At 42.3% G+C, this 19767-nt stretch overlaps 1 protein-coding gene across 5 annotated transcripts in view; it reads right to left on the reverse strand.

Annotated features, from left to right (window-relative positions):
- Positions 1-19767, reverse strand: part of SEPTIN11 (septin 11) — an 82189-nt gene that overhangs the window by 22432 nt on the left and 39990 nt on the right. For all 5 annotated transcript variants that reach the window (XR_004311741.1, XR_004311740.1, XM_032457463.1 and 2 more), the window contains exons 2-5: positions 18983-19097; positions 10005-10200; positions 2465-2651; positions 348-509 (exon numbers count right to left, since the gene is read on the reverse strand). Coding sequence is in view for 3 of the 5 variants with exons in the window: in XM_032457463.1 (XP_032313354.1) it covers positions 348-509; positions 2465-2651; positions 10005-10200; positions 18983-19097 (660 nt within the window). In the remaining 2 variants the exon portion in view is untranslated. The remainder of the gene's footprint in view (positions 1-347; positions 510-2464; positions 2652-10004; positions 10201-18982; positions 19098-19767) is intronic.

Genomic DNA, 19767 nt, shown 5'->3' on the forward strand with positions numbered 1-19767 from the left:
GCAGGTGGATGTGTTTCTGCCAACATCAGTGGAAGCAAGCAGAGCAAGCTATTTCCTCTAAGCAGCTTTGTGAGAAACAGCGCTGGGCTGGCAGTCCCTTCCCACGAGATTTGCTGTAGAAATCATAACTTAGAACAGGCAGGAAACTTGAGATCTTGTCTACCTCTCCCATCTGACAGACGGAGAAACTGAGAAGCAGGTGATTAAATGACATGAAGGACAGGCAGAGTTGGACCAGACTGAGGACATCCAATTCCTGGTCCAGTGCTGCAGCCACTGCACAAAGTTGCCACTAAGACAAGCATTCAGAAACATCACTAGCTGTCTTTCCTTACTTGGGGACTTACACTCATCGTCGCATTGATCTCTGCCACTGTTTCTTCGTCTGTGGGGAACTGATATATCTGGACTCCATTGCTGACTAGTTCACTCATGATCTTACTCTTGAATTTGTGCAATTCGTTCTTGGCAATGGTGTCAGCTTTTGCAATTATTGGGATGATGTTCACCTATAAACCAAACACATCCGTTTTTATACAACTCCAACATAAGAGAAGTAATTAGACAAATAAATAAAAGAGAAAAAACAAATAAATGAAAATTGTAAAACTTCATTTAGAAAACAGAGATGATATTAAACATCAGACTTTCTACCTAGATGCAAAATTAAGAAGATACGGGATAATTTTTAGTTCCGTCTCTGAACCCCTTTACTTCCTCCCATCTGGCACTGGAAGAAAGCACCCTCGTCATTTCCTCTTCTGTGCAACCTCGTTCTCTTTACAGCATAAAAGGAAGTGTTACTCTGTGACACATAGCAATAACAAAGAAGCTTATTCTTTGAATAACCAACCACTCCTTTCAGACCCCTCCCAGCCACTCTAGGAGCTTGATTTTTGTATGCTCCTAAGAGTGATACCAAAGTTTTCATTCGTTAGAAGACTGGAACAGTCAGCTCTATGCAGGATAGCATCCTTTCTTTCTTCTGATGAGCTGGAAACTGCTAGGAGCAGAGAACCCAAGTATTCACCAAAACAAAAATGGTTTCACCTACTTTTACATTTTTAAAAATCACACCAATTCTCTTGAAAATCAGCTTCTATCACATTATGCCAGGATGCGACCTGATGCCAAAGACAAGTCTCACTTTCAGAGCGTTGGTTCCAAAGACCAGGAGAGAACATGGTGTTTGACAGCAAAGGCAGAAACCATCTCTATTTTTTTAATGGAGGTGCTGGGGATTAGAACCCAGGACCTTGTGCATGATAAGTATGTGCTCTACCGCTGAGCTATTACCTTCCCCGCCAAGAAAGCATCTTTTAAACAGTGTTGTTTGGACAGAAAATAACACCAAAAAGAGCCTTCTAAAGTGATAAGCCTTTTTACTGAACTCGAAAGAAGGTAAGAGTCTAGGAGGAAACACCATAGCTTAATTTCGTGGTTGTTCTACTGTCATTTGCTTCTTCTTTATTTCAGAATGTGTCGTCTTCCATTTATTTCAAAATGGAAACTCAAATTAATCATCAAGTAAATCATCAAACGTTGTCAGGCTTATCAGTCCCTTCCTTCAAATGCTGTGAAAGAGAGAGGTTATAAATGTGCAAAGATTAGCAGTCAAACTCAATCTAAAACTATCCTTTTGATAGTTGGTGCAGTTCAGTTTTAAAATTTAAGAAGTTGGACCATCCTTGTCACATAGATAAAAAAATTAACACTTAACACTTTTTTTTTTCATTCTTAACTTCAAATTAAAGCCAAACCTGTAAAAACCTTTTGAGGAGCGATAAAGTTTTTAAGAAAATAAACAAGTCATGAATTACAGTTCATTCTCCCTAAATCTACCTCTTCCTATGATCCATCAGGTATCTCCACAGTATTAATTCCCCAACCCTCAACAGAGCATATACTGGTGGTAATTCAAGACCTAAAAATACTTTGTAATAGGCTACAGGGTTTTGTTTGTTTGTTTTGTTTAATCCTAATATCCAGAGAGGTTTTGAGCCATTTTTTTTCACATTGTTAAACCCTATGGTTTTGTAAACCACAAAAAAATGAAACCAGGGCTAGGAATCAGGAGAGGGATGAACAGTGGAACACAGAGGATTTCTAGGGCAGTGGAACTACTTTGTATGACACTGTAGTGATGAAAAAAATGTCATTATAAATTTATCTAACTCCATAGAATGTACCAGACCGAGACTGAACCCTCATGTAAGCCACAGACTTTAGGTGACAGTGATGTGTCAGTGTAGGTTCTTCAACTGTAATGAGGGAGGCTCTGCACGTGGGGTGGTAGGGAGTATATGGAAAAACCTCTGCACCTTCCTTTCAATTTTGCTGTGAACCTAAAACTGTTCTTTAAAACAAAACACCAAATTACACTGAAAGCAGAGAAGAAGTTGGGGCCTTCGGATAAAGGTGATCTTACAGGAGGGTGGGCAGTCCCCAGGGCAGCAGTGAGTACCTTACTGTCCAGCTTCTTCATGGTGACCAGGTCCAGGGACTTCAGCGAATGTCCCGTAGGGGCGATGAAGTAGAGGCACGCGTGGATCCTGGTGTCGTGGTAGTTGAAGAGAGAACGTTTGATCTTTAGTTCCTCTTGCAGGTAGGCCTCGAACTGGGCATCAATATATTCCACTATCGGCTTATAGCTAGAATGCAGAAGAAGGTTTTTTAAGACACATTGTCAAACCAGCATGTTGCTAGTCTCAAACCTCTTGTGCAGTTCAGCGTGGTACAATCCTCCAGGAAAGTCTTCCATGGTCCCCTCTTCCCTAAGAGCTAACGCCCAAGTTCCTGACCTTGGCACCTCAGGCCTTCCATCATCTGGCCTCAGGACATTGCCCCAAGCTCCTCTCTTCCACCCCACTCCCTGGCTTACCCTTTCTGTCCTATACATCAAGATTTCACCTGCCTCCCTGCACCTCTGCTCATGCTGTTCCTACATGGAACAGTCTTTTTCCTGTTGTTCCCCTGGCTAACATTCATCCTTTAAATCAAAGATTATACACATGGGGGACACACCTTTACTTCCCCCATGGCACCCATGAAGATAGTGCTAAGAGACTGTGGCATGCTTTCCTGCTGAGCCAAAACTGAACCTCATAATCTGTCAAGAAAGTGATTTTGACAGGCTCTCCCAACTGACTGGCCTCGGCGCACAAAATGAAGCTGGTCTGAGGTTTCAGGGTGCGGCACCGCCTCCTGCTGGCAGCCCCTCCCTGCTCCTCTGCCCTGTCCCCCGGGGAGGAGGGCACCTCTGTGCTCTCACAGAGCCCTGTGCACCTGCCATGACGTCATCTATCAGCTGAAGTGCCTGGTCTGTTATGATCGAGATTCCTTCCAACTCTCAAGCTTTCTGATTTGAAGGTGAACTTTGTAACCCTCATTTCTCACCAAATCATAATTCAAGTCTGTTTTGGATAATTGCAAATGACTCTATTCACTGACCACAACACAGGCATTAACAGCATGTTGGGAATACATGTTCAATAAACCACACGTTCTCCAGGGATTAAGCAGTGCATTAGGTCAGTGAGGAAAAGCCATGAACCCTTCCAGGTCTCCAGGAGGACTGCCCAGAAGTTAGCGTCAGCAGCAGTGAGACAGGATGACCAGGAACAAAATGGGTTAATTCTTCCCCAAGCTTACCACCTTGCTGAGGAATGACTTAAGCTTTAAGAAAAATAAAAAAACCTTTCAACACTCAACTCTCAGATCCGTAAATTCAACCGAAATCCCTCAAAGGAAACTACAAATCTTTTTATAATGAGGATGACAGCAGTTGCCCTGAAAGAAAAAACAAACAAACAAAAAACAAAGCAAATAAAAAATAAAAATAAAAATTTATGACCAAAAGTGAAAACAGAAGAAAGCTTTCTTATGTTTTCCCTCGGTGATTTATCAAGATTCATTGATTCAATTTGAGCAGACTCCCGAGAGGTTTAAAGAAAAAGTAGAATGTGTCTCAATATAACTCTAAACATGACAACAGAAATCCCAGTTAATTCCAGCGGAAAGGATGAACAAGCAGTAAGATTCACCTACATTTTCCAATTTTAAAATATAGGCAGGTATTACATGACAATAGCACTAATCATTACGATAGGGTAGTTACATGCAGTGGTGGTTACATACACGGATTCAAGCCAGATCGCCTAAGACCAAACTCCAACTCTACAATTTACTAGCTGTGTGACTTTGGGCAAGTTACTAAACCTCTCTGGGGCTCAATCTCCTCATAGGCAACGTCAAGGACAAAAATAGGACCTATATCAGAGAGCTAATGTGACAAATAAGTGGGCTAATATATGTAAAGAACTAGCACAGAAGTGAGCTATAACTATCTCACAGTAATATGATAAACAATAAATAAGAGAAAAGCAAGCCTGACTTTTCAAAAAGACAGCGGGGAAAGAAAGGAACTTTACACTGACCTGGTTCCATAGTAACCGTTCTACTACTGAGCTCCTGCCCTGTGGGGCAGTGGACCAGGCCGCTCCAACGAGGCCCATTTGTGCCCTGTCAATCCAGCGCCTGATCTTTCGGCCTCCTGATCCTGAGGCATGTGTTTGGGGGGAATCAGTGTCCTCCCCTGGGCCCTCTCATCCCCAAGGAGAGGACAAGCAGCTCAAAGTGGTTGCTCCTTCCTGCCTCCCCAGTTCTTGATTTGCAGCTTCATAACACCTCCCCCCCATCAGTGGTCCAAGTATGTTTCTTTTTTCTATCAGTTTTCTTTTGCCTTTGGTTTTGATCCTAATACTCCAAGATGATGGGAGGCCTAACACCTCTCCTTTTCCAGCGAGGAATGCTTTCTGCCCTGGATTCAGTATATCCAAAGAAATCCTTCCGCCTTCCCCTGTTAAGGAGTTCTGGCCAACATTTCCAATCTCCTTTTCCCTGTATGTGGTTTCCTTAGAAAATCACATTAATTCTCATGTTTCACTTAACCAACTCTTTCACCCAAGTTTCAGACCAGTCCATCCAACTGCTTACCATATATTTCCATTTGCTTGTCTAACTAAATGTGTCCAGAAGCAAACTCTTCATCTTGTCCGCAACCCCCACTCCCCTGTACTCCTCAGCTCAGCGGACAGCACCTCCATCCACACCACTGGCCACGTCAGATGCTGGGATCCGACTCGGAGACCTCCACTCCCACCTCCCACACACAATCGAGCACGAAATCCTATGCACTTACCCTGTATATTATCATAAACAAATACACGTGCTTCAGGAGAACTATGTGCCCAAACCACTATCCCTGGGTTCAAGATTTAATTACCCTGATGAAATGGTTTCTTCTCGATGAGTAATGAATCGGCCAAGTGGCTCTGTACTCCCCGTCACATCCTTTCAACAAACCCTCTGCCCTCTCTCCTGCTCCTGTCCACTCATTATCTACATCCAAAGTTATAAAGATAAGGAAACTTAATCCTTATTTTGCTAGTTTCCATCCTTACAGCAAGGATACCTATTCATATTCTGTGTGGCCAATGCAAACTTCTTTGGAGTGTAGCCGTATCAAGCAGGGGTGAGTGTGGGGTGGTTAGGGCAAATCAAACCAAGTCCTTATGTTTTCACATAATTTTCTTAAGGCATGGGGATATTCCTTTTTACCTGCCACTTTTTCTCCCCGCCCCCATAAATCTCCAGCCATAAAACACACACACACACACACACACACACACACACACACAATTGACAGAAGTTGACCCTAAAAATTGATGGGAAAAAAATTTTATATAACGTTTTCTACCCACCCAAGCTACCCACTGATCATTCTTGCAAAACAGCCAATGCCACTGTTCAGGGACAGACTCTCCATGTTATATATGACCAGATACCTACCATATATATTTTTTTCTCTCTCTTGCTATCCATTAGCCAAAGTTAATTTTCCTTATCTTTCAACCGCCTTTACCAGAACATGTGACAGAACAGAATTTGAAGACCACACAGTCGCTTTCACAACTCCGATAAAGATTTCATGAGTTTGAGGATTCTCTCACAGTGGATTCTGATTATCCGTGCTTTTTAGAGCTGATTATCATTACAGTTTGTAATGTGTGGTTGACGGTCTATCATCTCCCAAATGTGGGAGAAGTGAATTCTTCTCTTTCCAGTGCTACAGAAAACTTGGTTTCCCTTCTTCTCTAGACCTCTTTCCTTCTTCACTAAAGAGCACAGGCAGCAAAACAAGGAGGCCCTTGGACCACGAAGAGTTAATCGTGCTGTTAAACAAAACAGGAAACCTTACCAGATCTCTTTTCCTGCCTCCTTCTAGCTAGCCTGGTCCCAGGCAGATAATGATGCAGGAATGCTGACATGTCCGAAGCCTACATAAACAAACTGGGGCATTCTTGAAGTCTTGCATCGATGGCAAAAAAGCTTGCCTAATCCTCAAAGTAGTAAAAATAATCACAGGTTTAGAGAAACAGCATATCCCTTCCCATATGTTTACATATTGATACAAAAATGCATATCCCACTTCTAATTTTCTGGTGGAAGAGACCCTGTCTGACTATTTTTTAAACAACAGTCATTTGCGTTGTAGTCAGGAGTGTTCTCTTGGGGCACAGAGTTCTAAATGCCACTTAAAGAGGTTATGCAACAGCTGTCAAGAAATTTCACAAGAAAAAAAATATTTGGTATCTAGGTTAGGTTAATATCATACTTCCTCTCTTCTGAGTCTCCTTGGAAACTATCATTTGGCCCAAATGAGTTAGATAATTTCTTAAAGAGGCCTCCAGCTGCAAATGTGTGGATGGGCGATGCACTGGCCACCTGCTGCTCAGGGCTGGCGAGTGAAAACCAAGCAGACTGAGGGCAAGTCCCCGTGTCGGGGAGAAGTCCAACGTAGAGGCAGTACTGAGGCAGCGACTCTGAGCTGGAATCGTTCATGGAATCTTAGCAGCAAAATGCCAGAGACCAGTTCTTATTCCTGCAGGAAGGGATCTTGAAAAGGTCCAGCCGCTGTCTTCCCACTGGAGAGTGCACAAGCATGGCATTCCCCAACTCCAGGGAGAAATCTGCACAGGCCAGAGGTGCAGACCTGCCTTGCTCTAATGGTGCATGGTGACTGCACAAGGACCCAGAGCCCCGGGCTCTCTCCTTGGCTCCAAGAATGTCCTTGTGCTCTTTGGCTTGTCACCAGGTTTTTCTCTTCATCTGTTTCACTGGGCATTACCAACAGCCTTCAGGCAGGAACCTCTCCATCGTTCCACAGCACTGAGGTCATAAATTAAGAGCAACTGCTCAGCTGCAGGGGCTGAGCTTAGCTATCCCCCACTCCAACACAATGTATGGATAGTCCATTTTGACAGACGCAAAATACAATCTTTCTTATTGTGTCTAACAATTGCTCCTGTTATTGAGGCCAATGTTTACTGAAGAGCATTTAAATTGCTCTACAGATAAAACAGAGCTCAGTGCTCCGCTAGAGCATGAGTTAAATATTTCTCTGTCATTACTATGTGCTCACATTCATATCACAGACAGAGTATAGCTAGACAATACACAGCTCTAGATGAAAATAGTTCAAATTCCTCTTTTAAAAACACACACAAATAACATACACTGTTTTGAGTAAAATGAAAACAAACAAACAAACAAAAACCTGGTACTAATGAAGTTTCTGAGCCAGAAGCAAACATAATGTAACTTCATGATTTGGTGTCTTATTCCTATTAAGCTGTCACTACAGAAAGATGTCTCTGGAAGCCTCCTTCTGGAATTATCTTTGGGCCTGGGACAGTTTTCCTTTTTTTTTTTTTCCATTTGAAGTATAGTCAGTTTACAATGTTGTGTCAATTTCTGGTGTACAGCATAATGTTTCCGTCATACCTATACATACATATGTTCCTTTTCATATTCTTTTTCATTATAGGTTACCACAAAATATTGAATATACCCTGTGCTATACAGTAGAAACTTGTTTATCGCTTTTATGTGGAATAGTTACTATCTGCAAATCCCAAACTCCCAATTTATTCCTTCCCACTCCCCACCCCTGTAACCCTAAGTTTTTCTATGTCTGTGAGTCTGTTTCTGTCTTGTAAATAAATTCATTTGTGCCTTTTTTTTTAGATTCCACACATAAATGATATTGTATGGTATTTTTCCTTCTTTTTCTGGCTTACTTCACTTAGAATGACAGTCTCCAGGTCCATCCATGTTGCTACAAATGTGGGCCTGGGACAGTTTAATTTTAACTTTCTTAAACTTCTTTTGAAGGCGAATGTAAATATTTAAAATGATCATAAGGCATTTAAAGTTAGGATCAGTGAACAGGACGAGTGACCTTGTAGAGCGTGAACAATCTACAGGGACTGAGATGAACACGTAGGTATACACCAGGAAGTTTTAGGGATTAACAGCTTCCTTCAAATAAGGGCTTCCAGCAACTCAGAGAAAAGAGCCAAGCGTGCTCGGCTTTATAAACTGAGCGTGTGTGTTTTATAAAAGTAAAACCTCACTGTGTTATTTTATAATTAGATCGTCAAGTTTATATAAACCAGTTTTAGTGAATGAGTACACAAGACTGACTTACAGCTAACAGCTTCTGTCTACATACAAACTATTAGACCAAAATCCTGAAAAAAATATTTTATTTCTTAAGCAGGTTAAATATGTCTTTCTTCTATGTGGACATAAAAATTTGTTGTATATATTATCTAATTAGCTTATTTAGCAAACCCTGGCTAGAGAGAGGGTGACCTGAATTCCCCACTAGACTCCACTGAAATCACCATCATTATTCAGACTCAATACAGCCATTCTGCACCCAGCGGGCCACCCAACTCCAAGCAGCCTACAGGAAGACCTAGCCAACGTACAAAGACTCACAGGGCCTCACATCGCGGCACTAGCATCGATATTAAGATCCTGTGCCAGCTGGAAATTACAATTTCTCCAACTGATCTTTCATTAAAAATGCTTTCTTCACTTTGGGGTTTTAGGAACTGATACTACTGTTGCCAAAGCCACCAAAACACAGGATAACCTCCTATTATTACCACATCCCTCCTCCAGGCTTAGCCTTTCACAACGCCCTTCCTTAGATCCCCCACCTCAGAAGAGACTGAATGCAGTATCCCCTCGGAAGAGATCTGAGAGTATCTAGAGTAATTCCCTAAGAGTGAGATAAACTGCCGATGGCCCAAAGCTGGTCATCGGCAGAATCTAGACTAAAACCCGGGTCTCTTAAATCTGTGGCTTCTTGGACAGAATCATGTTGACTCTGAGTTTTCACTCAGATCTATAAGAATTTGGGGATTAAGTCAAATATCCCAATCTGCCTAAGAGACTAGGAAAGCATGACAGATGCTCATTCCAAACTCCTCTTACTTTGTAATGCCTTTTTTTGGGGAGGAGGAGGGCAGAGTTAAAAACAACAACAACAACAAAAACAAAACCAGAAAGTACATTTTCCAGACTCTCTTGCAGCTAGTGTTCTGGATATGGTCTACTTTCTGCCAAGCGGATGCAACCATACAAGGCCTGGAAGCAGAGAGAGAGCAACACAAGGCAGAGGCCACATGCAGGGAGAGAGGTTCTTCTTGGAAATGATGGTGAGGCATTTGGTTACCTGGGACCCCAGGTAGAGGTTGTAGAGACCTCTCCCCAGTGTCACAGGTATATATAAGGTCGTTGGTGGCAGGGGTTCTGCTAACTGTCCTGTCAAGTGGGTGATTCTCTGGATTGCTTTTCCAGGTGGGAAAGCCCCCAACCTGGTTCCATGACTCTTCTGGAAAAATGCCCTAAGCTTATTCCTTGTAACAAATCCCTTTTCTGCTTATAGTACCTGGAATCAATTATACTAGCTGATTCTGACTCTAGGAAGAACATTAGAAGAAAATTTCTCAAAGGACAAGAATGTCTTATCTTTTAGGTGATAGGAGACCAAGCCCCATAACTAGCGAACATTTTGTCTTTGCATTTACCCGGGATGGATCCTGCTAGCTCCCCACCCATTTATATCCCCACAAAATCCCAAGAGGTACCTGTCATCTTTATTTATCTGGTCTCCAAATCCCACGGTGTCAACGATGGTTAACTTCAGCCGTACATTGCTTTCCTGAAGCTCATAACTTCTGGCTTTTAACCGGACACCTGGTTCATTGTGAGTGGCTGGATCATTTTCAAATTTGGTGTTGAACAAAGTGTCCATTAACGTGGATTTGCCGATGCCTGTCTCACCTAGATGACCACGAGGAGGAAATCAGAGAACGTGTCAGTGTCTCTGAGACACCAGCTCACCAAGTTTTTCATAATCATGTTAGTAAAAAGTTTTTGAAAAGTCAGTATCCCCAGATATCAAAAGACAGTTCTTTCCATGGGTGATTTATGGGATACCTCCCTAGAAATGCCTTAATGAATCTGAAAAACCCTTTAGCCGAAAAAATCTTGAACTTACAGATGAAGATGCTCTTCCTCACCTCTGAATAGAGAAATGGAACCCATGTAAGCTTGCTTGCAGTCAGTTTGTGGTCATTACAAAGATATAAACGCTGGTGTGTAAAACTCTTACTTTAAAATAAAAAACAACTATATTGCTGAGTTTCTGTTACCAGGAAAATTAAAAAGACTGATTCCATTTACGCTGAATTATCTGATACCCTCTAACGTTGTAGAAAAGAATTACATTTTTCAAAACAACAATCTTGACAAGCAGCAGCAGTGACAACTAACCCAGCTACAGCTGCGGAGCCCTGACTTTATGTCAGGTCTAGGGTGGGCACGACCTCATCTAAACCCTGGTAGTTCTCCCTGTGAAGTAGGTCCTACTGTCTCCTCTCTTTTACAGATATGGCACTAAGGCTTACATAAGGTGCAAGTAACTTGCCTAAAGTCATGACTGTTGAGTGGCAGAGCCAGGGTTCTAACCCAAGTATGTGTGGCTCTAATACCCACATTCAACCAACACAGCAGTCTGACTTCACTATTACAGAGAAGGCTGACTGCCTGATATTTTCAGTTATGGTTATGAATCTGTGAGAATCCTCCCGATTATCTCCATTTTTATTTCCCGATTCAGCAGATGGCAAGCATCTGTTATATTTCCCAGTTTCAGGCTGATGTTTGTGACGATGAAACTGAATGATGTTAAATGACCTGCACTGATGGCCTTGTTAATTCACACTGCTCAGTCAAGTCGGTAAGTGTTCACTGAGCCCCTAATATATGCAAAGCAGAGTGGCAGGTACCTGGTACCACTCTTTCCAATCAAACTGTAAGACCCAAACGTGGAGGCATGGAGAACTTTAGCCTGACCATCAAAATAAGACCAAGAAAAATCTTTTCTTAATACCAATTCTTATGTTGAGTCAGAAATAGTTGGCAGTGAGAAAGAACCCACCCTTGTTGGTGATGGTGATGGTGGTAGTGGTTGAGTATGTGATGGTAGAAAGCGGGGGTAGAAATCAAGAAACATTATCCATAGGAATACATTTTTTTTAAATCTGGAAAATTTCCCAATTAGATTTTCAGCTCAGTTTAAACATACCAATATATTGCAGCCCTTTTAACAAATCCCAATCCTACGATGTTCCTAGGAACAGTACCTCTCTTCTGAAGGATTTCCATAATGACTTTTAGGATGTGATGATTCCATTGTTGTGGGGGAGGGGCAGCTCTGGGATTTGTAGCCATAGGGCAACTCTCCCACTGTAATGACAAAATCCACTTACTAATCCGGAGTCCTATATTACTCATTGCTTTCCAATGAAAGTGAAGTAGGTTGGAATCTTTCTGGATTTGATCTTTCCCTAATTAGAAGCCTTATGTGGTTCGCCACTCACTGGCTGGAGAGAGGGTGACCTGAATTCCCCACTAGACTCCACTGAAACCACTATCATTATTCAGACTCAACACAGCCATTCTGCACCCAGCGGGCCACCCAACTCCAAGCAGTCTACAGGAAGACCCAGCTGATGTACAAGTACCTTTGCCTGACTCTTTAGCTTTTCCCATTGGTCCCAATACATCTAAGATCAAAGAATTTCCCCCTTTATCAGTCTTTGTTCAGCCAGTATTTTCTTCCAGCTCTGTGCCAAGTTCTGGGAATACAACAATGAACTGGCCTGATACAGTGTGCTCCCATAGCTTAGACTCTGACCTGGAATATGACTGAATACCAGCCAGACTCTAATTTATTATTATGGGAATGATATTGTAAATGTCTGTCATAACCACATTTCTCTTCCTGGACTTTGCTAGTGACTACAGGTAATTGGACCAGGGCTATCCCCCTTCCCAGAGGCACCCATGAGAGCCCCATCATTATGCTGTGACAGTGCTCCAACCTGAACAATGACCTGCCTATCCAATCAGAATTTCTCTCTTTGGGAGTTCAAACCTGCAAACAGCACAATGGCATGAAAAAGAAAAGATATACTGAAAAAAGTGAATAAGCAAATGCCAGGAGGCAGCAAAGACTGTAAATAGAGGACATGTTGGCAGATCATTAGCTGGGAATATAAGAGAAAGAGAGCAGATAGATAGAGTAGACATTAGTATCTGAAATTCATTCACTAATAATACTTGAGTATTTACTATGTGACAAGCATAGGTGCTGGGGAGAAAATGGGTAAAAAACAGCAAGTGATGCTTCTTGAACTCCTGTAAAACCCTGCGTGTCATTCCAGATCTCCAGGAAGTCTGGTGGTGTAGCAGTTGAGACTTTTCCAGTCTTCCTTACTTTCTTTAATCTGCTTACAAAAAGGCCCGTCAATAAGAGAAACCTAAACTAGTCTTGGCTCCCTAACATGTCACAGCTCAGCAAGCACATATCCACGACTCGCGGCTTAACAAAGTAACTCTGAGCAAAACGAAGTTATTACGCACTGGCTGCAGAAACAAAACAGTGTTCTCACACACACGATCTGTAGACCCTGGTGCGCAAGTCAATCCCGACAGGACGCCAGTCACTTCAAGTACTTGCTCTATGGGTATCTTTCTCAAATACAGCAAATTTCTTCCTAGGATTTACCTATTTTCTGAACAAGGAACAATAGCAGAACTACCTTATAAAGGTTTCTCCATAAGATAAAGGTTCTATCAGTAGAAAGTGACTCATTTAACGTCCCTCTCTTTCCCTAAGAACCACAATAAAGACTTCAATTTACATGGCAAGGATTCCAGACTACCTGGACACACCTGAAGTTACCATCTCATTTTACTAAGCTGCGAATTAGTTCAGCATCTGTGAATGAAGAACACTATGCTTTCTTCTTTTTCTTTTTTTTTTTAAGGCAAGGTAATTTTAATTATTATTTGCATTAAGGTGGAAATTATGAACAATTAGCATTCCAGGCCCTACTTATAGCACAGGGTTAATCAGTGGGTTGGAAAAACCACTGCTCCTCTAAATTTCAGACTGCTTTGCTTTCCATTTCTATGCTCTGCGCTTTTAAGAGCCTTAATTAGACACAGCTCCTCCAGCGGCAGTGCGAGTCACCAAAAGCAGTTCAGTAAGAAATGACAGCTTTTGGAATAAAAGGAATTCTAGGACTAGGACAAGTTTCCAATGCATTAGTTGTTGAGCTCAATCTCTACCCTCAGAAAAGAAAGCACTTTCTATACTTTTGAGGACACACAAGAGCAAAGAGACTTCTTTCGAATTGAGTAACTGAAAGTCTGCTGGGCATAGGTTCCAACTGAAACCAAACAACCATAGAGATATTTTGAGAAAAATAATGACTAACAGCAACTTTGAAACATTTCAGAACTCCCTAGCAGAGCACCGGGCCCAGAGCAGGCATTTAGCAAAAGTTAACTGAGAAAGAAAATGATCACGGTGATCATTTATACTGAGATGTGCCACGGTGGTAGATTTTACAGTGTTGTTTCTCCTGTTAAAATTCATCTTCCTAAACAGCTGTTCGAATCATTGGAGATTTACTCCTGAAGTGCTGTCTGGGGCTTCTGCTTCTCCTTCTCCTGCCAAGGCCAGTGAACGTGACACCCACAGCCCAGGGGAAAGAAGGCAGGCCTGCCTCTTCCACTCTGTTCTCCAGCTTAGTTCAATCACAAGCTCTTCGTTGGATATTATTAAAAACAAAAGCAAAACAGGACAAAAAAATTAGAGGATTGCATTATTAATTAGAAGGTAACTGTAAACTGATCAAATCATTGATCTATGACTCAGCATTTTTTCCTCTGATTGCCAAGACTAGCTACTTGGCTGTTGATTTACATAGTTGAGCATGAAGGTCTGTCTACCTCCTCTAAATATTTTAGATTTTATTCTTGGATGGAGCCAGATAATCAGAGAGCTATGTCATGTTGTTTTAACTCCTCACGGAATCGCCTTTGATGAAATGTGCTTTGGCAAATACCACCAGCTGGTGTGAGGGACTTGAAAGACCAGCACGTGACACACAGCATCACGTGACTCGATGGCACTGATTAGGGGACATTCAGGACCCTAGACATACATGGAGGGACATCCATTGCATGACTCTTATGAAAACTCATGGGAGAGATTTTTCCAGGTGAACTGTATTTTCATCTAAAGCAACAGATTTGTTTTCACTTGATAGCTACTACAAAGCTGTCATCATTAAACGTTTAACTTTTTTCTGGCACATAATATGTGTTCAGTAAATATCTATTGAATGAATGGGTCCCTGCATGCTCTGACCACTGGCTGAGAGGCAAATGTGTTCCTGAGAGAATGAGCTGCTACAGGCAGGCCTGATGGCTTTGAGTTCTGACTCTAACCTTTGCTTTGCTTTAGTTTCTGGGATTAATTTTATCTGTACCACTTCATAGCCTTTCCTGGAAAAGCAAGATGGAATAAAAATGTTCAAGATCTGACTGTAAAATTCCACAGTTGATGCTGACACTATAGCTTTGGCTAAAGTGATTTTAAACTTGTCTGTTTTCTATTCTTCTTCTGCCCATCCCCTCAAAACAATTATAGTGAAATAATTTTGTTTTTAATTTTATTTTCAAAATGTGTTACTATTTACTTTAACCCTTCTAGTGAACTGGTTCCTTTTCAAAAGCAGGGCTATCACAATATTTTGTCCAGCTGTTGAGGGAGGTGCACAAAGAACCAGCTGGACCAATGCTGGAGCTTCTCCTAGAACTGGGGTCATTTTGGAGACTGAACAAGAAAGATCTATACATTTAAAATTGTGGAGAAAGGCTGACTGAGAATTCAGATTCTTTGGAGAAATACAGCGTGAAATAAAGGGTGAAAAAGGCTTTATTTAAACCAAAGTGCAGGTTTGGGTGTGAATTAGTGTGTTGTAGGTAGGATGGAAAGTAGGGGAACTATGAACTCTTGGGTGTCTTGTCCCCAGTTTAGCATCAAGAATTCTCTTCCTGGCCAGGTGAACATTACTCTCCTGCTCTTTATGACGTTTCTTTCCAGGATTCAGCAGAGGTAGGGTCTAACACCAGACATTAAATTCAGTGCCTCTACAATTAGACTAAGCTGTCAGGAGGATTCGTTTCTGCCCTGGTTTATTTCCTCTGTTTACAACTTAGATGCTCTCACCACAAAATATATGATTCTAAGACCTCTTTGAAAAACGTCATCAGTTTCCTTACTAGGCTCATAATTCTTTTTGTTAAATCCTCAATTCCCTTCCATACTGATCGCATGAAAAGAAAGTCATGATGCTGTAAACACCACACATGTGCATACTGTGTAAAAAATACAAACAGAAGGGCGACAAGGAGAAAAGAAAGTACTGGGGAGACTCTTAAGTTAAATATGACACCTAGTCCTCTAAGTGGCTGTCAAAATATTTTGGTGAACTAGAATGCTTTCTCATAGGTGCTTACTTTAAAAACAGACAGACAGTGAGAGTTGTTTTCTTATACAGATATTTTGCTGTAAAATATTTGGGAAGGGATTTGATGTGTCCTACCTTATGAGGATAAGCTTAATACTTAATGCTGACACCCTCTCTCCCCAGGAGCTAAAGTTGGCTCAAACCAGAGGTCTCCAGCCAAACCAAAGTGCCACAGAAAAGAACCTGGACAGCTGGATATACTGAAATGGAAGGATAGGCAGAACTTATGGAGTGGGAAAAAAAAATACAGAAGAATAGGAACAGCATGACCTCATTTGTGTAAAACCAAAACAAAAAAAGTGCTTATGTAACCGTGAGAGACCTGTTTATGTCTGTCTAGCATGCGCCTCTCCCATGCCCATTCTCCTTTCTCCATGTCTTCTTTCCTATGGGAACCTCATGTGTCCCGGGGTGGACGAACCCCGTCTCCCGCACTGGGTGGGCATGACTCAGGCCTGGCTGAGCAGGAAGCCTGGTCAGGCGTGGCTGAGTCTGTCCTCGGGAGCTGCCGAGCTGGGAACACCACTAGAGGCCATACCACCTCCGCGAAGAAAAAGCCCAAACGCGAAGCCAGGCAGAAGCCAGCAGGATCCAGAACCAGAGACGGAGCCCTGAAAGCACTCTGACTCCCTGGAGCCAGCTGTTTTTAATTACACAATTCAGTCTGTTACCTCTTTAGTGTGTTTTGGGGTTGCAGCAGAGCCTTAACTGAGTTTAAACTAGCTTTTTTTCAATTCTCAGTGGAAAACCTCCAACTACAAGAACAGTTGGAGAGAGATGTATCATTGCTGGCTTCAAAGATGGAGGAAAGGGTCCCACAGTTAGGAGGGTGGGCTATCTGTGGCAGACGGAAAAGGCAAGGAAATGTCTTCTCCCCTTGAGGTTCCAGAAAGGAACACAGCCTTGGCGGATGCCTCAATTTTAGCCCAGGGAGACACATGTGGGACTTCTACAGAACTGTAAGATAATAAAGTGGTGGTGTTTTCAGCCTCCAAAAATAATTTCCAAGTACAGAAAAAAAATGTACAAAGTTCCTAAGATTCCAGTGTTACCTCTGTAGAATGGAAATAAGGGTGGGACAGGAAAAGGGGAAATATTTTATAATATTTTAACAATATATATGTATTGTTTTCAAGAGTTTGAAAAACTAATTTAAAAATGGTTAAGAATGGAACCAGTATAGCTCGGTGGTAGAGTGCAGGCTTAGCATGCATGAGGTCCTGGGTTCAATTTTGTTAAAAAAGAAAGAAAGGAAGGAAAGAAGGAAGGAAGGAAGGAAGGAAGGAAGAAAGAAAGAAAGAAACCAGAATAAAAATCTAAAAATCTTAGGTATTATCACCCATCCAGGAGGGTCAGAATAGCTGCTGCTTGACAAACCCAACAGCACAGCATGGATGGAATTCCAACTAGTATGGTGATTGAGCTAGTAACATAAGGGTCAGTCAATGAGCCAGCACAGCCCACTGCACACCACACACCCAGTCAAACCAGGCCCTTCCAGCCCAACCCCACTGGAAGGCTTTATCCTACTTGCAGGGGCTGGGACAGAGCTCTCACATGGATTCCTGAGGCTGATTTTGACGACAGGGCTGGGGGAAGACAGCAGAGAAGCCGGAATCATAATTGGCCTACCATTTAGCACACTTTTCAATAGAAAATCAACAAATTGCCAACAAATTGCTATGCTAATCCAGAACAGCCAGCTCTGCAGTGAGCATTTATCAGAAGAGAAAAGACAACTCATTTATGCCACTCTGGAGAACTAGCTGCCATTCAGGAGGTCCCCTGCTGAATTTTAATCGGCTTCATGGAGGGAAAAGGGGAAAGCGGGAGAGCTGGCGGCTGTGGTCAGGTTTCTCTCCAGTCAGTCTCTACCCAGTGCTGGAGACACAAGGCCAGACAGCGAGCTGTCTGTAGCGCGAGTCAGCCATGGCTTTCAGTGCAGGGGCTATATTCAGTGTGTTCCTTGTGGAGATTTTCAAAAAGGAAACTATTTGCCCCTCCCCCAACAACTAACCAAGTAAAAAATGGTGGTTCTTACACTGAACACACACCTTTTCTGAATTCACTTCATTTTAGACAAGAGAAGCCAAGCCAGGTCCACTCTGCCAAGCTTGGGGGAAGGATACATCCAGAAAGCATACTGGCGACATGCAGAATTCCTTTTTTTGTTTGACCTGAAGTCAATGCCCAGAGGACCAGGGCATCCAAACAGTGCAGCCTGAGCCACCTCACTGCTGTTTAGCCTGGTCACTCATCAGAAGGGACGGGGAGGGCAAAGGAAAGGCCATTATCTGTTCCAGGGTCATATCTGCTTCAGAGCAGCAGGAGATTCCTGTTTCTGTTTTCCCTTCTTTCCTCACCTTCTTTTTTACCTTCTTTCTCTTAATTTAAAAAAGATACGGCTAGAGAAGATGATGACAATACCAAGGCCAGAGGCCTAGGCTGACGCATGACATTTAAAGGGTATGAATAAAACACACTGAGGATGAACTGCGTAAGTCAGATCTCTTGGCCTTTTCCATACATCTCCTGGGAATAAAGTGAGGTCAATTTCAGATTCTGATTTAAGGACAAAAGGTTAATTTAATAATTCAGGCAGAAATTTATTTCAAATATAAAATAGAATTTTAAGTTGTCTTTTGCACTAAACGCAAAATTTTTTAACATTGTAAGCTTACTAAAGTAGTTAGAGCAGTTTCAGATTTCACTCACTATAGGTAGCATATCTTTAAAAAGACTTTAATGGAGGTGACTACTGCACATAGTCAGAGAAACAGAAACAAATTCTTAAAATGCTTTTCAATGATCCTCCTATGTACGTACATTTCTGTTCCTTCTTCCAACTTCCTTTAGTCTAGTTAGGGCCTAAGTCCTTCCATCCACCAAAAATTCAAATAAGTGGCTAAATAACAATATTAAACTACTTGCTTGACTGTATGATGCAAATAAAAATAATAATTTAAGTAACACCACAAAGCTCACAAAGCATCTACCTAAATATAATCTCAATCTTTGTAACTATGTGACCTACACGGAATGGGTATTATTGCCCTGCTTTACTAATAATAAAAGAGTAAAAATACCATTTCCCGAAACACACCCCTCTGACAGTCACGTGCCAACACTTAAGAGTCAGACTCCTTGCTTGGAGCAAGGGATGAGTCACTCACCAACACACAGGATGTTGAAACAGAATCCTTGAGAAGTGGACTTGTTGACCAGCTGGTCGGGAAGACTGTCAAATCCAACATGGCCAGAAAGGGACAAGTTTCGAAGGTCTTCATTCTGGAATTTCAGAGGGAAAGGTTTGAGAACCTGTGATGATGCCACCTGGGGACCCCTCCCTCTCCCATCCTTTCTCCTTGACATGCATGAAAACAGTGACCCCCCTGTGTCCACACCCTCCCTGGCTTCTACACAACCGAAACTGCCAACAACTCCAGACCACGCTCTCCCCACAAAATCACACCGACTCCCAGAGCAGACCATCTCCCACGCAGCTCAGGTCCTGCTACAGGTGCCCTGGTCCCATGGAAATGAGCTTCTAGAGGTGGCTGCTGTTTCAGATACATGTTAAGTGACAAAAACTCCAACCACTTCCATTTACTTCCCAATCCATGAGGGAAAAATAAATGACACTCTCCCAGATACAGGAAGGAGATTTAAGAAGCTCACAGCGGAGGACGCAAACCATTATGGAAATTCTGTAACCACCGTAATGAACATATTGAAAAGAATGCAATGTAGGACTTGATCCCTTCTCCTCCGTGAGCTGTACGGGCTTCCTGGGGGCCCCTCTGCTCTCCCCGACAGCTCCAAGCACAGGTTCTGCATTCCCTGCACCTTCTGACTCTACTGAAGGAGACTGGGCTAAGGTAGTTATCATATATTTAAAAAGTGGGGTGATTTATGCGGTTTTGTAAGATGGTGCTGACTGCCTGCGCAACACACCTGT

The sequence above is a fragment of the Camelus ferus genome, chromosome 2, assembly GCF_009834535.1.
Source record: "Camelus ferus isolate YT-003-E chromosome 2, BCGSAC_Cfer_1.0, whole genome shotgun sequence".
NCBI lineage: Eukaryota > Metazoa > Chordata > Mammalia > Artiodactyla > Camelidae > Camelus > Camelus ferus.